This window comes from Zonotrichia leucophrys, chromosome 4, assembly GCF_028769735.1.
Source record: "Zonotrichia leucophrys gambelii isolate GWCS_2022_RI chromosome 4, RI_Zleu_2.0, whole genome shotgun sequence".
NCBI classification, from domain to species: Eukaryota; Metazoa; Chordata; class Aves; order Passeriformes; family Passerellidae; genus Zonotrichia; species Zonotrichia leucophrys.
In genome coordinates, this window is record NC_088173.1 from 50,957,766 (window position 1) to 50,973,693 (window position 15,928).

The 15,928-nt window shown below is 41.3% G+C and overlaps 2 protein-coding genes and 2 long non-coding RNA genes across 10 annotated transcripts in view; 3 read left to right on the forward strand and 1 right to left on the reverse strand.

The window, feature by feature from the left end:
* Positions 1–5,587, forward strand: part of PDE5A (phosphodiesterase 5A) — a 105,462-nt gene extending 99,875 nt beyond the window's left edge. For 4 of the 6 annotated variants that reach the window (XM_064711637.1, XM_064711640.1, XM_064711639.1 and 1 more), the window contains one exon: positions 394–5,587. In XM_064711637.1, coding sequence (XP_064567707.1) covers positions 394–528 — 135 coding nt within the window. In that variant the 3' untranslated portion in view covers positions 529–5,587. The remainder of the gene's footprint in view (positions 1–393) is intronic. The other 2 variants (XM_064711634.1, XM_064711635.1) reach the window with 1 other exon arrangement.
* Positions 5,533–14,019, reverse strand: LOC135446999 (uncharacterized). Of its 2 annotated transcripts, XR_010439965.1 has the most exons (4): positions 13,637–14,019; positions 12,450–12,509; positions 8,124–8,202; positions 5,533–5,635 (listed from the first exon to the last, which is right to left on the reverse strand). It is a non-coding gene; the product is annotated as an uncharacterized LOC135446999 (long non-coding RNA). The 2 variants fall into 2 exon arrangements; XR_010439964.1 differs by lacking the exon at positions 12,450–12,509.
* On the forward strand, positions 10,379–12,569 carry FABP2 (fatty acid binding protein 2). Its single transcript, XM_064711643.1, has 4 exons — positions 10,379–10,477; positions 11,349–11,521; positions 12,110–12,217; positions 12,444–12,569. The coding sequence occupies exons 1-4, from the start codon at positions 10,411–10,413 to the stop codon at positions 12,492–12,494; spliced, it is 399 nt and encodes a 132-aa protein (XP_064567713.1). The 5' UTR covers positions 10,379–10,410; the 3' UTR covers positions 12,495–12,569.
* Positions 14,020–14,352: 333 nt separating the features above from the next.
* Positions 14,353–15,360, forward strand: LOC135447003 (uncharacterized). Its single transcript, XR_010439967.1, has 2 exons — positions 14,353–14,659; positions 14,982–15,360. It is a non-coding gene; the product is annotated as an uncharacterized LOC135447003 (long non-coding RNA).
* Positions 15,361–15,928: the final 568 nt, after the last annotated feature.

Genomic DNA, 15,928 nt, shown 5'->3' on the forward strand with positions numbered 1-15,928 from the left:
AGGCCATTGAAACAAGAGTGTCTCTGCAAAGATACAGATTGGACAAACAGCAAACTTTAACAGAACGCCTGAGCAGACTTGAATGCCCACAGTTCTAGAGCCTGAACATATATTTCTTCCTACTAGAAGGGAGCTTTACCTTTCTATTTATGAAAAGATCAGAAAAATTGGAATCATTTACTCTAAAATGTGCACTGCTGCTTATATCTACAGTTACCAAGTGATCCTAGTCCAAACTGTACCCAGCTCTTGTGTTAACTAACCAGTGCATTTAATGATCTACAAGTCTTCCTCTAAGTTCAGAAATCTGAAAAAAATGAGATGTGTTTCATTCTCCATTTTTAAATTAAAAATTGAATACAATTTGTTTTCCACGTTTCCAATGTATTTCAGGCCCTAACCCACGTGTCAGAAGCCTGCTCCCCTTTGCTGGATGGCTGCAGAAAAAACAGGCAGAAATGGCAAGCCTTGGCTGAGCAGCAAGAGAACCTGATTAATGGAGAAAGCAACCAAGGCAAACGGAACTGAAGTGCTGATTTCACCACCATAAGCTCAAGTTCACGTAGGAGACACAGTAATAAGAGAGTACTGCATTTTGCTAAACACTGTATGAATTTGGCTTACGTTTTGCCACTGCTGTATTATTGTTTCCACATTTCAAGATATAGCATGACTCTGTAGATGCCAAGATTATCTGAAGACAATATGTTTCTCTTCTTACATCTGACTGAGATGGAAGACGACCTGCAGGGGTGGTTTTTGCTACCCCAGCCCACAAGAAGGTACTGGTGCAGGCACTGACTGTGCCTGAGAGCCTGTTGCTTTACAGATGTACATAGTTGTTTAGTGATCGTGTTGTGGCCAGTATCTGAAAGACTACTGCATTTTGCACCTTTTCTCTCCCTCCTCCCATCTTGCTGTGTTATGTTATAAAAATATTGAGCAGTCTTGCCTGGTCTATTTCCAGAGGTTCAGAGGAAAGACTGGGACTCACTCTGGGGAGCCTATTCAAAACAAACTATTGCTAACCTCTCTCAGACAGCAGAACTGGGCTCTGAGGTGAAAAACCCCCAAATCTGTGGACCCAGCAGAGTTTGGGTTTTTTCCATATTAGATGGGTGTCTTAGCAAATGTGTTCTTGCAGCTGAAGAAATGTCTCAGACCCCTGTGAATGACCAGGCAGCCAGAGTCTCAGGTGTGGTAGAGGTGTTTGAGTTCTCCATGCCCAATGGAAACTGCTTGAAGACAGATGAAATATCCCAACATAACTGACAGGCTGCCATGGAAAGCTGCAAGAAGCACGCAGAGAAATGGAAACAAAGCAGGATTGGTTTTGTACGCTGGCTTTAACTTCATTTGGGAGTTGATTTTAACATCATCTAACCAACAGACTGGATCACAGGCAGAAGAGAATGACTGCAAGAGGTGAAAAGCTGAATCAGAATGATGCAGGAAGGGCACACTCCTGGTGACCACCAATGACTGATTCTTCAGGCCAGTGTTACTATGAAATGGCTATGACCACTCCAAAGAAAGTTTTATGTTAACATCTCTTAAAAATCATTTTAACAATAGTTTAAAATGATTAATCATAGTGTCTTGAAGAAATAGGAAAATAATAATACCAAAAGCAAAAATGGCCAAGAGTGCAATTTGCCATTTGTATGTGAGGCATTAATGTTCTGTAAAGTAAGAAATCAATTAACTTGCACTAGTAAAAAATAAAATTGGTGCATTATTTAAGTGAAGATAATTAATAAAAATGGTTTTGAATTGGAAACAATTATAGAAAATATACACATTGGACAAATCCCAAAAGAGGAATACAAGGAGAGTACTATTATTTAGATGGACAGGATAAGGAGATACATGCCAGTAGTCTAAAATGCATTAGCAGCACACATAATTTTGGCTGCACAGAGACACACAAAATGTTCCAGTTTTTTAATCTGTAATCATTATTTTTTAGTTAAAATCATCATTTGGCAAAAGCAGCACATTTGGCACTGGACTTTTAAGTGTGGGAATTTAGTTCTATCACAATATTCCAGGAAATTCAAGTTACAAACTGCAATAAATTCTTCTTCCCAGGAGACTGTCAACCCAAGTCGTAAGATCTGGTCAAAAAGGGAAAACTCACCCTTTCAATTTCTTCATTTAGACAAACGATGCCAGAAGCTAAGAAAAGATGAAGCAAATGTTTCAAAATGTTTGATGACACTAAGTTAGAGTTGATATTTTTTTTTAATATAGAACAAGGTATTCTGACAGTCAGCAGTATTTCTGACACACTAAATTATTTGTCACTGATTAAGTCCTATCTCAGACTTGTCTAGTGAGGACCAATAATAAACGATTACAGCTGTGAATTTGAAAACATTTTAGTACAGAAGTATTTCTCCTTATTCTGTCCCAACAAATTAAAAAAAACCAAAAAGGATGGATTGCAACACTCTCTCAGAATTCCAGGACTGCTGTTTTGCAGTACTCTGTATATGTATTTCTGTGCATACACAGCATGCAGGTGACAGCAGCCTGACCCTGCCAACACACACCCCCCCCAAAAAAGGTTTCAGGTACTTCTGGATAAATAGAAAACTTTGCTTCAGGATTTGCATAGCCCTTGTATAGTCTTTTTCTTGAGTGCTTGAGATACTGAAATATAATTATTATACTGATGAGATACATATTTAATATAAATAGGAATAAAATATATGTATATAAAGGTGTATTCTTGCTGTTGGTTTGGACTAGTAACTCATGGTGACAACACAGCAGATAACTATGATGATATCACAGTGTAGTGATGTAACCTTGACATGAATATTCCAGTATTTCCTTGCTATATTTTGTGTTCAGCAAAGCTTTATTATAACTAAATTTATAAATGCTATGAAGGAGTGCTGGATTCATACCTTTGACTTGAAAAGAAGGGCATGATGTTACATTTTTTTAAAGGTTCACTTAAAATGAACAGTTATACAGTATGTGCATATATTTAATTATATATCTGTACACATTTATCCCATAGAATCTTTTCCACCATAAATGTTGGAACACACATATAAATACAGTTCCTAGTAAATAAACATTTAAATATCATAACACACCTGTATCTGTATATATTTAAACAAAACCAAAGCCTTTAAACTACTGGTTTAAGTACCTTAAAAGCATAGAGTGCTGTATTTCATGAGATTCAAAGCCTTTACATAGTGTTTTACTCTGCCTGAAGGCAAAATCCAAGTGTGTCATGGCTTTGTGTGACTCAATTGCAGAAACTGCTCCCTCCTTTCATAATGTAGATAGGGGACAATATGGGAAAAAAATCTGAACCTAACCTGGCTCCAGCAGGTTTCCTGCTTCAAGTTCACTGTCTGCAGAATTGAACCTTTTGAAAGCCAGCTGGTGGATTACAGCTATGCAGCTGTCATTTATTTCATCATGAGCTGTGTATCTCATTATTTCAGTCTGATCTCAAAGACATGATACTGTCTAGCTGTAACAATCAGAGTGGCTTACACAAGAAACCAGCTGAAATGGAGTTTAGCCCTTTGACAGTTCAGCCTGTAGTCCACTGAAACCATTGTCGCATTTGAGATTTCAATTTCTGGGTACAAGAATTTGTTCCACTAATTCTTATTACGTCTCTCAGTGAGGACAACTGAGTCAGTATCCTACTTGATCTCAGACACAAACATAATTTCTTTCAAACTCATTCCACAGCACAGTTTAATTCTTGAAGTACACTTTATTTCTGGATTTGTTCTGAAAAAAATTACTTGTGTTAACACATATAAAATTGCTGATTAACCCTACCTCTTCTAATTCCAAGTAACTGAATTTTCCAAGGAATTAGCCACACATGCAATATTAGCTGAGGGCCTAGGTTTTCTATTCTATCATACAGTTAAAGAAAGTGTGGGGGGGAATAATGTAATGCTGACTTTGGAGATGGTGTGAATTTTTAATTAAGAAGCAGTTTCTACTTAAGAGCAGATTATTCATATCTTCAATGTGCACATATACAAGTGAGCTACTGATAAAAGGAAACAATTAATTTCACTGATGATCAGCTGATTTCTCCTCAGAAGAGATAACCAAAGCCTCTTTATATGCATCACCCTCTGACAATTGCATGCATCTTTGGATTTCCAACCCCATACATTTTACCTGGTAGTGGTATGAACTGACAAATTCAAGGCACTTAACTAATTCATACATAAAGTTTGACAAAATTAGCAGGTAATTGATTTTCCAGCTCATTATACAGAAAGATAATGAAGAATCAGATCTAGGCCCTTAAAATTAGAGGAGTGATCCAGCTGCTGTCCCTTCCAGTCATGCATAAAAACATGGCAAAGACTTTTTATGGAAAATATTTGCCTTGCTTATAATAAATTCACATGTTTTTAAAGGTTTTTATAAAGACCTCATATTTCAAGCAAATTAATATAGTAGTATTAATTCAGAGACTTATCTCTCTGATGCTGCGGGTTTTTTCTTCATGTTAAATTACATGCAGGTTACATTCCACAAGGTTTCAGCTTTATTTCCCAGTTCCCTGCTGTACTTTTTGAGGGGCTTGCACTAATTTAAAACATAAGCTTGAACAGCAAAATGAGTTTGGGCAGAGTATGGTAAATAATGAGGGCTGAGTTTTTTTGGTTTGGACTTTGATAAGAAGAAGAAGAAACACCACAGACTCTGTGCTGGTAATTAGTGACACTTGCTAAATGCAGCAAATTGTGACAGCAGGATATTTCATCTTGGTCATTGCAAGGTGAATGCTAAGTTTCTTCTCCACATAAGGAAGGTTGTTTGCATACAGAAACTCAAACCTGAGTACCAGTGTTTGTAAATGTGTATTTATGTGACAATGCTCTGTAATTGCTGGTTCCCACTAACTCCCACAGCACGAGCTTGGCATGCCATGGCCTCACGCATGGCCAGATGCCCACCTGAAGTCAGTATTGTGATTCCCATTTACCTCAGGGGAGCTGGGTTGTGCTGTATAGAAAGTGAAAGAATGGGTCAAATCCATCTTTTCTTACCTGTAAAGAAGGACCAAACCCTTATCCTTGGTGACAGCTGCCTCACTTGCTCTTTGCTGGTTCAGCTATTGCCACCGATGCCCAAGGTACCTTACAGATGTAACTGAAGTCAGAATTTGAGGCCTCTTTGTGTTCACATGGCAGACACCTGCATGTGTCTCTTAAAGAATGTAGTTTGAAATGCACTGTAAATAGTTTTAACATACATTCCTATTATAGTTTAATAAAACCCTTAATCACAGTCACTAGTCACTGAGTTTGTCCATTTGTATTCTTCTATCTTTTAAAAATACCTGAACAAATATATAGTTTCTGGGCACAGTATTTTTGTACTAGGTTAAGGGGTTTCTCTGTATATTATGTTTGCCTTTAAACACTATTAAAGTCTTCTGAATGTCATGTGTTCTCTCTTGCTTCTGTCCATTGACTTAGAACAAAGCTAGTTACATTATTTAAAAGAATCATTAGCCCTACTTACCGTTCAGCTGCTAGAGAACATAAGGGTCAGCTAATTTTCTGTGGTCAGACTGCTGCTTATAACTTATTTCTTCATTCTTCTCTTTGTACTGTTTTCATGCTTTCTAAAATAAAAAGGATTATGTCAAATTTTACTGTTTGTTATATTACTGAGGTGTAATTTTTAATGCCTGATTCAAATCATTGCTTCTGTAAATTTGTATTTCATAGCAACTTTTCTAGGTCCTAGAAATCCTGAAGAGAAAAATATCCGTTAATATCAAGATACTTCTGAGTACTACTGAGATCAGCCAGCAGTAAAGTAGTTCTTGTTTCAAAACCACAAAAAAATCATTCAGTGCCACTGACCACTAGAGAGCACTGGAGCTGCACCTCCTGCGAGCTGTCAGAAACCCGTTCGTTTCTGATAGAAAGCAGAACCAGCAAATACAAGAGTCACACAGAGTGATCCCTGATCCTCTGCCCCCACAGATCAGTTCCTGGGGCATATCAATTGCAAGAGAGATAGAAACAGTCAGCTCAGTGACTCCAACCAAACTGTGGAAAAAGGTTTTTTTTCTACAACCAAAGCCTCATCTTGCACAAACTGCTGATCCTAGAAGTAATTCTGGACCAGTGGGCTTCTTGGCATTTTCTCTTCTTTGCCTATTAGGTCCTTCACAGCAACACTTCTGGCTCGACTTTTTTAGCTCTAGGCAAAACCAAGAACTATGTACACCCCTGACAAACAGCAGGCTCATTCAAGAAGTTATGAAGGGCCAGATTTAGCTCAGCACAAAACACAAGCACTGTTTGCTCGAACCAACTGCAGTTTATGAGTGCAACTGCACAAGTGCCCCTGCAGATCTGCAAACATCAGGTCACCGTTTGCTGCTGGGACTACAACATTTCCACCCCTCACAGCCCAGTCTGTGCTGCTCAGCTTCCTGGCCTGCTGGAGGTTTGAACTCCCTGCTGAGAAGTGGCAATGTTTGCAGCAGGAGCACTGGGATCCATTCCTTACCCAGCCCTGGAGCGAGGGCATTTTTATTGAAGAGGTGAACGAACATCACACAAAGTCTTTCCTTTCTTGCACAGATGTAATGCCTCAGTAACAAATGGAAAAGACAAAAGCTCTTTCCTCCAGCCACATTTTCAGCAGCAGGTGGTGACAGCTATTGCATTCCTCAATCCCATGAAACCTCACCCTTTAAGACTTGTAGGAAAAATCTCACATGAGTGAGTTTGTTCCCACAGTAAGCTTTAGGGACAGACTTATGGAATCTGGCAGTCACTGTGCTTTAGAACAGCACCATTTCTTAGCACACACACAACTTTAGAACCACTTCACTTGAAAAATACCCCAGGTCACTGGCATAATACCCCAGTTCATAATGGCTGAAAAATCCACAGTTTACACAGGTTTCTCTTGTGTACCACCACCAAATTCTGGGAGTAAAATCCATGGTTCAGTCATACCAAGGGTTTACATGTGATACATTTGCATAGAAGCATTCAGGACACTTTTATTGTAGTAGTTAATCAAGTCACTGGCAATTTATTTTATGATATATAGAGCTTCTTAATGAAAGGAAAGTTCATTTTACAGATAAGTAGAGGGGTTAATTTGGTCAAGGTCACATGGAAAGTCCATTTCTGAGCTGGAACGAGCACCAGAACCTGGGTGTCTGTTCTGCTTTTACAGAGGACACATGATGCCCAAACTAAGAAAGGAATTTTAATTTGAAACCATCTTTTCCTTTTGCAAATACAAATATTTAAATATCTTAGCCATACAGGGTGCTCCCTTGCTAGAGAGCAAGATATATAACATTGCACTTCAGAAGAACTCTGAAGCTCACTATTTTACAGATTAAATTAGATTCAATATGTCCACAAAAAACTTTTGTGGGGTTGGGAGCTATATTATAACCAAGAGAAAAAGTTCACAGTAAATAAAAAAGTTCTGTTGAAATGAGCTAAAAGTACAGTTCAGATTTTGGAGAAACTGAAATGACTGATGCAGACTTTCAATACTGTACATTCTGAACTCACTGGACTATAACTTGACCCCACTCTAAGATCACATTTCATATTCTATAAAAAAGAAATTGGGTAATACAGGAATATTCAGATATCAATTTAAATACCCTTAGAAAAGCCAGACAAAAGGCCCCACAGGACAACTGGCATATCAGTCTCTGTGTGGCAAGTGTCAAATGGCACTAATACTCAGAGATTCATTTCACCTTTTCTGTTAAAGCACACTCACTTTTATTTATTAGTTCACTGTCACCCTTTTTCACTGAAACAAGGCCAGATTCCATTATTCTATGTAATCCTAGGATTCATTTTAGCACACAGAAACTGACAAAGTAAATACCAGGGTTGTTACTCCTTTAATCCTGAATTTTGCTTCCAGATTTTTTCAGCCCGGATCTTATTAACTCCTGCACTTCAGTTCTCTCCAATTAAAAACTCTCAAAAATGCAGCACTTTATGGATCAGAGCCATTACACAGGAATTAGAAAGCAGTGGATACAGACAGTTAAGAGCAAGCTTTAAAACCCACAGCCCACTACTAACTAATGACACAAATGGATCTATACTCACTGGAAATTTCTAGGCAATGCTCAAATGCTCAATTCTCGTGCTGAACAGATTTCACATTAGCAGCATCCAGGAGATTCTCCTTGAACCAAAATAAAAGCAGAAATTCAGCAAACAGGCAGCTGGAGCAGGACAACATCTAGCTCAAGCAGGATCTAATCCTGCTGCAATGCAACACTCAGCTGCAATATGTACTTTGAAATTATTTATCCAAGCCAAGGCATTAGTTAGGCTCCATCAAGCTCCTGGTTGCTTGGCCACCCACTGTTAGGCTTAAATTGGCTTTACTGGCATAGAATTGACTATTTACCACATTGATATAGAATTGAGCATTGTGGTTCAAATGCTTAGGGAAACTTCCCAGCAAGGGATCCCTCTTTGCAAGACATAATAAAGACTCATTCAGTAGAAAACACTCATAAATCCTGCACAATCTGCATGGTTTTATCAGGGATTAGTCTCCTATTATAGAAATCAATATTTCCATGAGTGTATCATGTTTATGCTGGCACCAAGCCTTAACCAACCCAACAGTTCTACTGGTCTGGCTTATTTTAGTCAGAACAACTTGAATACAAGCCACAAAACAATAAACAGGGGAGATGAACACAACCCACTGCAAAAGACTTTTTATCACCCTGATCTTTGGAACTGCACTGCCATCACACTACACCTTGCTGCAATGATCACAGATTGGCACGGTGAGGTTGGCATCACCATATAAGTTAATCATTTCTTGCCATCCACCTCATCTAAAGATCAAACTTCAAAGTCAGAAAGTTTGTCCATTTGCAGTGTTCTGAAGCTGGCATGTTGGAGAAAGCCACAAAGCCAAGAACACACCCTCAGCTTTTAAAACTGTCTTGAGAACAGCAATACTAGACAACAAGATTTCAATGCACCATCAAAGAAAATGCTGGAGTTCTGCAAACCACACAAGGAAGAGGGAGACAGAAGAAGAAAAAAGGTTGTGGAACGTCCCAACTAAGAAAATCTACAAAACAAATCTTAATTTTGATTTTAGAAGGAAAACCAGCTACTATAGGAGGACAAAAGAACACTAAATGACGTGTAGATGATATGATTCTAATAAATGTGAAAAACCAAAGTCATATTTTGCCATATTGAGCAACTCACATTATTTTAGACCTTGATTTTCTACTAAATGCAGCAGAAGCTGCACTACAAGCACTGCCAGAAGGAACCTTTCTGCAAAGACTAAGGAGAGTTCCCAGTTTTGTTATGTAACACCTTGGATGAACTGTACCTCAGCCCTGGGTGTTCAGGTGTATGCACTGCACAGTTCAGGTAAGACAGCCAGTGATAACAACAAAGGTCAAGATACACACCAGTGCAATAAAAACAGATAATCTGACTCTCAGAATAAAGTCTGGCCATTTTCTGAGCTGGCAGATGGGCATGCATTATTGGCACAGCACAGGGCATCAGCTACAACATTTTTTGAGTTATTCAGGTGATCAAAAACTGCATGAAATTGTGGGGAAAACCTCGAAGTGAAACCTACACACAGAGACCTAAATGATGTTGTGAAATGCGCATTGTGAGGTAGTTCCCTCATCATCCTTAGGAGCAAACAGCCTGAACACCTTCCATCTGGCTCTTTTCTTCACTGAATGTGTTATAATGAAGAAAATTTGCAGATGCTGCTAAGAATTTAAACAATATATATAAAAAAGTGATGACATGAATAGAGACTACCATCCCAATTTTCACAGCTCAGTGTTAGGACAGGCAGCAAGAGCAGAGTTTTCTGAAACAACCTGCAGACACTCAGTAAATCCTCTGCCCCATGCTTGTTGTGCTGAGCAGAGCAGGCCCCAAACAAATTATAATGGACAAAGTAGAGACTTGTGTTTGCTTTGTTGGGTAAATAACATCATTTCCAGTTGCCTGAAGACTCTCCCACAAGCTGGAAGGTGCAACTGAGATAAAAAATGTCAAGCAATGCTGTTAGTTTAATTATTACTTTCACTAGACACCTGATTTTCATCCCACATTGTAGACAGAATGAATGGATTAGCAATTCTTATTTGAGATGAGCAATTAAGATTCTGCCATGAGCTGGGGGCAATAGGAGAGATTCAGCAAGCAGTGTGGTGAGGACTGGGAATTGGATTAAGCAACAGGAAACCTCTCCTTGGAGAGGTCAGTGCATCAGTTGAGCTTTACTCAGCCTCGTCACGCAGCAAATTGCCCTCAAGATAAGGCAGAGGATAAATTGCCTGGGCAGAGCCTGGGCGCTGCAGAGCAGCTCTCCTGCAGCACAGCCATGGCTTTCGACGGCACGTGGAAAGTGGACAGGAATGAGAACTATGAGAAGTTCATGGAGGCAATGGGTAAGGCTCAGCTCTCCAATCCCTTCTGCAGGAAGAACATCACTCAGCTGAATACAAACCCAAACTGCCTGACAACTACCTTTAGGCCATCCTGCCCTTTCACTCTTCCCTGCTCTGCCCCTGCATTTATTTTCAAAATATTCTGAGGTCGGGGGGAAGATGCTGAGAAATGTTCTGGTTTAAATTACACTGCATTAATCTTAAGCAATTCCAAATTTATTTCAGCAGAAAAAAAATCTCTAAGTCTAGATTTGAGGAAAAGGCTCAGACAACTTGAATGGATAAACTTTAAATCTAATTCTATAGCTGGACTACTATTTTGAAAACATCAAATCAATTGAAACATTCAACAGGGAGGAAATCGTCATTCTACAATTTCAGAGAAACACTTGATTCAAGTAATTCTAACATCCTAATATTTACTTGAAGTTTGTACAAAGTGTGCATTATATGCACATATATATATATGAATATATATACACATATATATACATATATGCACATATATATACATATACATACATATATATACACATATATATGCATATAGATATATATGTGTATATATATATAAGCTAACTACTCCAGTTAAGACAGTGATTTGTATTATTATTTAATAATAATACATAATATTATATAATAATATTATAATAATAATATAATAATATAATTATTATATAATAATAATTAATTAATAATAATTTGTATTATTATTTAACACGGCCTCGCTGAAAACTGAAGGACAAATATTTGAGTCAGAACCCTGGAATAAACTCACTTGGCCACATAAAATTGATTACAAAAAAGACAAATATGATGCTCCAGAGGTTTGGGGGTTTTTTTTCTGATTTATGTTAACTGATTTTTCTAGGTATTGGCATGATGAAAAGAAAGCTGGGAGCCCATGACAATCTGAAGATCACCATCCAGCAAAATGGGGACAAATTTAATGTCAAAGAAGCCAGCAACTTCCGAACCATCGAGATTGAATTTACTCTGGGAGCCAGCTTTGACTACAGCCTGGCGGATGGCACCGAGCTCACTGTAAGGGCCTTCCTGCACACTTCAGTATTCCCTGGGTGACAATGACTCTGTAACGTGCACTTTCCAAATGAATAATGTGTCTTGTGAGTTTGAAATTTCAATTCTCCTTCTGAATTACACGAAATTTTCCTGAACCTGACTGTTCAGGAATGCTTGCAGATTATACAGCAAAGCAGAAGGGAGTCTTCACTGTTAAAGGTTCAAGACTGTACCATGGATCTCAGGGTTCCAGAGAGCCCAAAAAGCAGAGCAAGTAGCAGTTTTCATAAGGTGAAATCCAGGTGATTTGCAATTTTACTTCTTCTAATACTCAAGTTCACCACCTAGAGTGGGTATTTGTAAGAAATTATAAATCTCTGTGTATCTAATTATTTGAAATTAGGTGTATTGACCAGTAAAAAACACCTAGGTTGGCCATTATGCATTTAAATAAGCCAAGGGTTTCATTAAAATTTCATTTTTACAGCCTTGCTAAAAAGCATTGTTACACTGTTTTAATCTTTTTTTCACTTTTAAGCATTCTACAGCCTTTAAACCAAATCAGTGTCCTAACTGTTGCAAAACATTTGGGCTTTTTTCCCATCATAGGGTGCTTGGACCCTGGAAGGAAATAAACTTGTGGCCACATTTACCAGAAAAGACAATGGAAAAGTGCTTAAAGCAACCAGAGAAATCGTGGGTGATGAACTCGTTCAGGTGAGTTAAAAAGTCATTTACACACAAGTTTGCAATAGAATCAACAGAAAAAGTTTTAAAAGCTTTTCTAAAAGCAGAAAATATTTTCTTCAAGCCAAATAAGTTCATTTATCTACAGTTAAAATTCTCAGCTGCCTATAAAGAATTTCAAACTCTCTGAACCATAACTGGGAAATAAAACTTTGCAATTCCAGCCACTGATTTTTCCTACCTAATTTTTTAACAGACCTACCTGTACGAAGGAGTTGAGTCCAAGAGATTCTTCAAGAGGGGCTGAGCACTTCACACAGAACTGCACCACAATGAAGGAACAATAAAAGACCATTTTCTACACATCCTCTGCGTGGTTTCCTTTCCCTTTCACTCCCCTCACACCACCTCCCTAGCAGCAGTGACCTATGCTGAAAACATGGGCTAGTTCTTCATGTTCCCGTTTTGCCTCGAATGAACAAACTCCCATCACCAAACGCTTTTTAAACTGTCTTCTGTACCAAGTCCTACTGAAGCGCCACAAAGGCTGCAGAAACTATTTTGTATAAGCAGAACTACAATATTTTTAGCACAAGCTCTCAAATGGAAACTTAGTTTCCTTGCAAAGGCATTTATACTGAGAAATAGTTTCTCTGTGCATTTAATTTAATATTGCGCAAAATTATGGGAAAACCAAAAATAAATGAGATAGTACAGATGGGGACGAGGCTTAAAAGGGAAGTACTGTCATTGTTTTGCCCCAAATGTCTAACATACTTCATCTACTACACATGCTTAATCAATACTTGCTATATAAAGACAAATCTATCCTTATTTCTATTGACAAAACTTGTAAAGGAAAGCTTATAAAGGAAAATGCTTGTTTAAGAAAAGTAAGCTCTGTTCAGAAGCACCTGCTTGCAATCCCTTAATAAAATCTCTTAATATCTCCTAATACTGGGGCTAAAAAGGGGTAATAGCTACCAAGAGAAAGGTTTTGTTTCACACACTCCTGGGTTTCTGATAATTCTTCTGGACACAAAAACGATAGCCCTGATTTCAATATGGAGTGCCCTGGAAGGACTGAGGGTGGCACATCCCAGGTGTGAGTGTGGCATCACGTTGTGCCACTTCGGTTTTTTTTATTTACTCCTGCAGCTGGGTGTTGTGCACATAAAGCACAACAGAATACACCATCTACATGAACTTTTCCACGTTCGTCCCGTGCACAAGCTCCGACTAACCTTAAGGAGTGTATATTAAAACAATTTTAATTTTCCTAAACTTCTTCACAACAGGACTCCCAAAAGGTCTCCTAGTTTTTCTCAGAGCATCATCTGCTCTCCATGAAACCGCATCGGGAGGAGTTGGTCAATTTTTATTTCCACACAAGCCCCGGCACAGGTGACAGGACTGACCGCCTGCTCTTCCCCAGTGTCCGCATCTCACCTGGCAGGGAGCGGCAGCCAGCAGCGCCTGGGGAGGAATGTCAGCCACCAGCACTGCGGAATCCACATCAAGCACCGCTTATCCCAAAAACAGACGGACAAGCAGAAACACTCTCCACGTCCAGCGCCTTTACCTCAAGAGCCCACCCTACAAGGCAGAGCCCGAGGCGGGAGGGGCGGGGCTGTGCCTGAGGCCGGGATTGCGGAGCTTTCCTGAGGCGGGAATAGTGGGGGCTTTGGCCGAGGCGGGAATGGCGGGCCGGTGCTTAAAGCGGGGATTGCAGGGCTTTGGCTGAGACGGAGCGGTGTCTGAGGCGGTGATTGCGGGGCGTTCCTGAGGCGGGAATGGGGGGGGGCTTTGGCTGGGAGGAGCGGGCCGGTGCCTGAGGCGGGGACTGCGGGGTTTTCCTCAGGCGGGAATGCCGGGGCTCTGCCTGAGGCGGGGATTCCCGCCTCAGGCACTGCCTCGGCCCTCCCGCCTCAGGCAAGGCTCCACCATTCCCGCCTCAGCAAAGCCCGAGCTCTGCGGGGTTTTCCTGAGGCGGGAATGCCGGGGCTCTGCCTGAGGCGGGGATAGCGGGCTTTCCTGACGCGGGAATGGTGGAGCCTTGCCTGAGGCGGGAGGGCCGAGGCAGTGCCTGAAGCGGGAATGGCGGGGCTCTGCCTGAGGCGGGAGGGGCGGGGCTTGCCTGAGGCGGGAGGGGTGGGGCCGCCGCGCGTGACCCGGGGGGCGCGGCCGTGGTACGTGAGCTCCGTTCCCATTGGCCCCGCACCCGGAAGAGCCGCCGGCGCCTGCGCAGTGGGGCCGCCGCCCTGCATCCCCCTTCCACCGAGGAGATGGAGGCGGCGGCGCGGCGGCGGCCGCGGGAGCCGGAACGGCAGGAGCGGGAGCGGGACGATGGTGGGCAGGTGATGTCCCCATCCCTGTCGGGACAGTCCTACTGGCTGGACCTGTGGCTCTTCATCCTCTTCGACCTGGCGCTTTTCCTGCTTATCTACCTGCTGCCCTGAGGGCGCGGCCCAGGTGAGGAGGGGCGGTCGGTCTGTCGGTCGGTCCGTCAGTCGGTAAGCTCCGACGGGCTGTGCCCCCTGGAGGAAAGGGTCCTCGTCAGGAGCGGGCCCCTGGGAGCAGCCTCGGCATTCCCACAGCCCCGCCTGGAGGAGCACAAATTCCTCTCAGGAAACTGGAAATGATTCCAAACCACCGCCAGCTTTGTTTATTTGTTTGCGAGATTTATTATCCGCCGTTTGTTCAGGAGGTGTAATTGATGCTCCTTACATGTCAGTGTGCTCTGAAAGGCTGTGCAGCGCTGCGAGCATAACCAGACCTTTTCTGTTCCCTGTAGGGCCATTGCCACCGAGGGAATTCTCACCTATTTCGCACCTTACGAACACCGGCGGTGGAGAGGAGGACAATTTGTGCGGGATAACCAACAGGGAACACGGCTCCACTTGAGCGTGGGTGGAGGAGGCACATTTCTGTACTGTGCTATACCGTGGTGGAGCTCTGTGTGCCACAAGTGTCACTGTTGGCTTTGGCCTGTGTCCTGCTCGTGTGTCCTGAGCCGTGCCTTGGAGATCCCGTACGACACTGACTGTGCTTTGTGATTAGTGCCTAAAGGTTTGTTGGGCAGACATGGAAGTGTGCACTGTGTGAATAAAATCCACTGAAAGGACACCCTGCAGAGTGGCTGAGAATAAAACCCAGCTCTTCTGTACACTGAAGTTGTAGCTCAGACCTGTGCCCTCAACAGATGAAGCTTGGCCAGCTGTTCTGCTTCCAAAAATTAATCCTCATGGGTTGATGCTGGTTGGTTTTCTATAATACATCTCTCTGTTTTTTCTTTCTTTACTTTCAGCATTTACTGGGCCCTCTGAGGCTCAGTATTTATAGATATAAATATACACCTATATAAACATGTCAGTGCTTAACCCAGCAGCAGTGTCTTGTCCTCACTTTCTGATTAAGATAAATCAGGTTCTGCTTTCCTTGCTAGAAACTGTGAAGGAGGAGCTTACAAAAGCAGCCTTGAGTCACTGGCAGATGACACAAAGATCCCTCCTCCTCCCCGCCCCTGGATGGTATAATAGACAGTGGCAGGTAATTGAAAGGTTTCAACATCAATTTCCTCTGTCTCACTAGAGGGAGACTTTCAAACTTGTGTTAAAGGAAGGAGTCTTTTTCAGTCTTCATAGAAAGAAACAGAAGCTGAGCACATGGAGTGAACTTTTTGCCAGGGCACATTTGGGAGAAGCGTTTTCAAGCTATGGGTGAAAGGGATTCAGTTTTCTA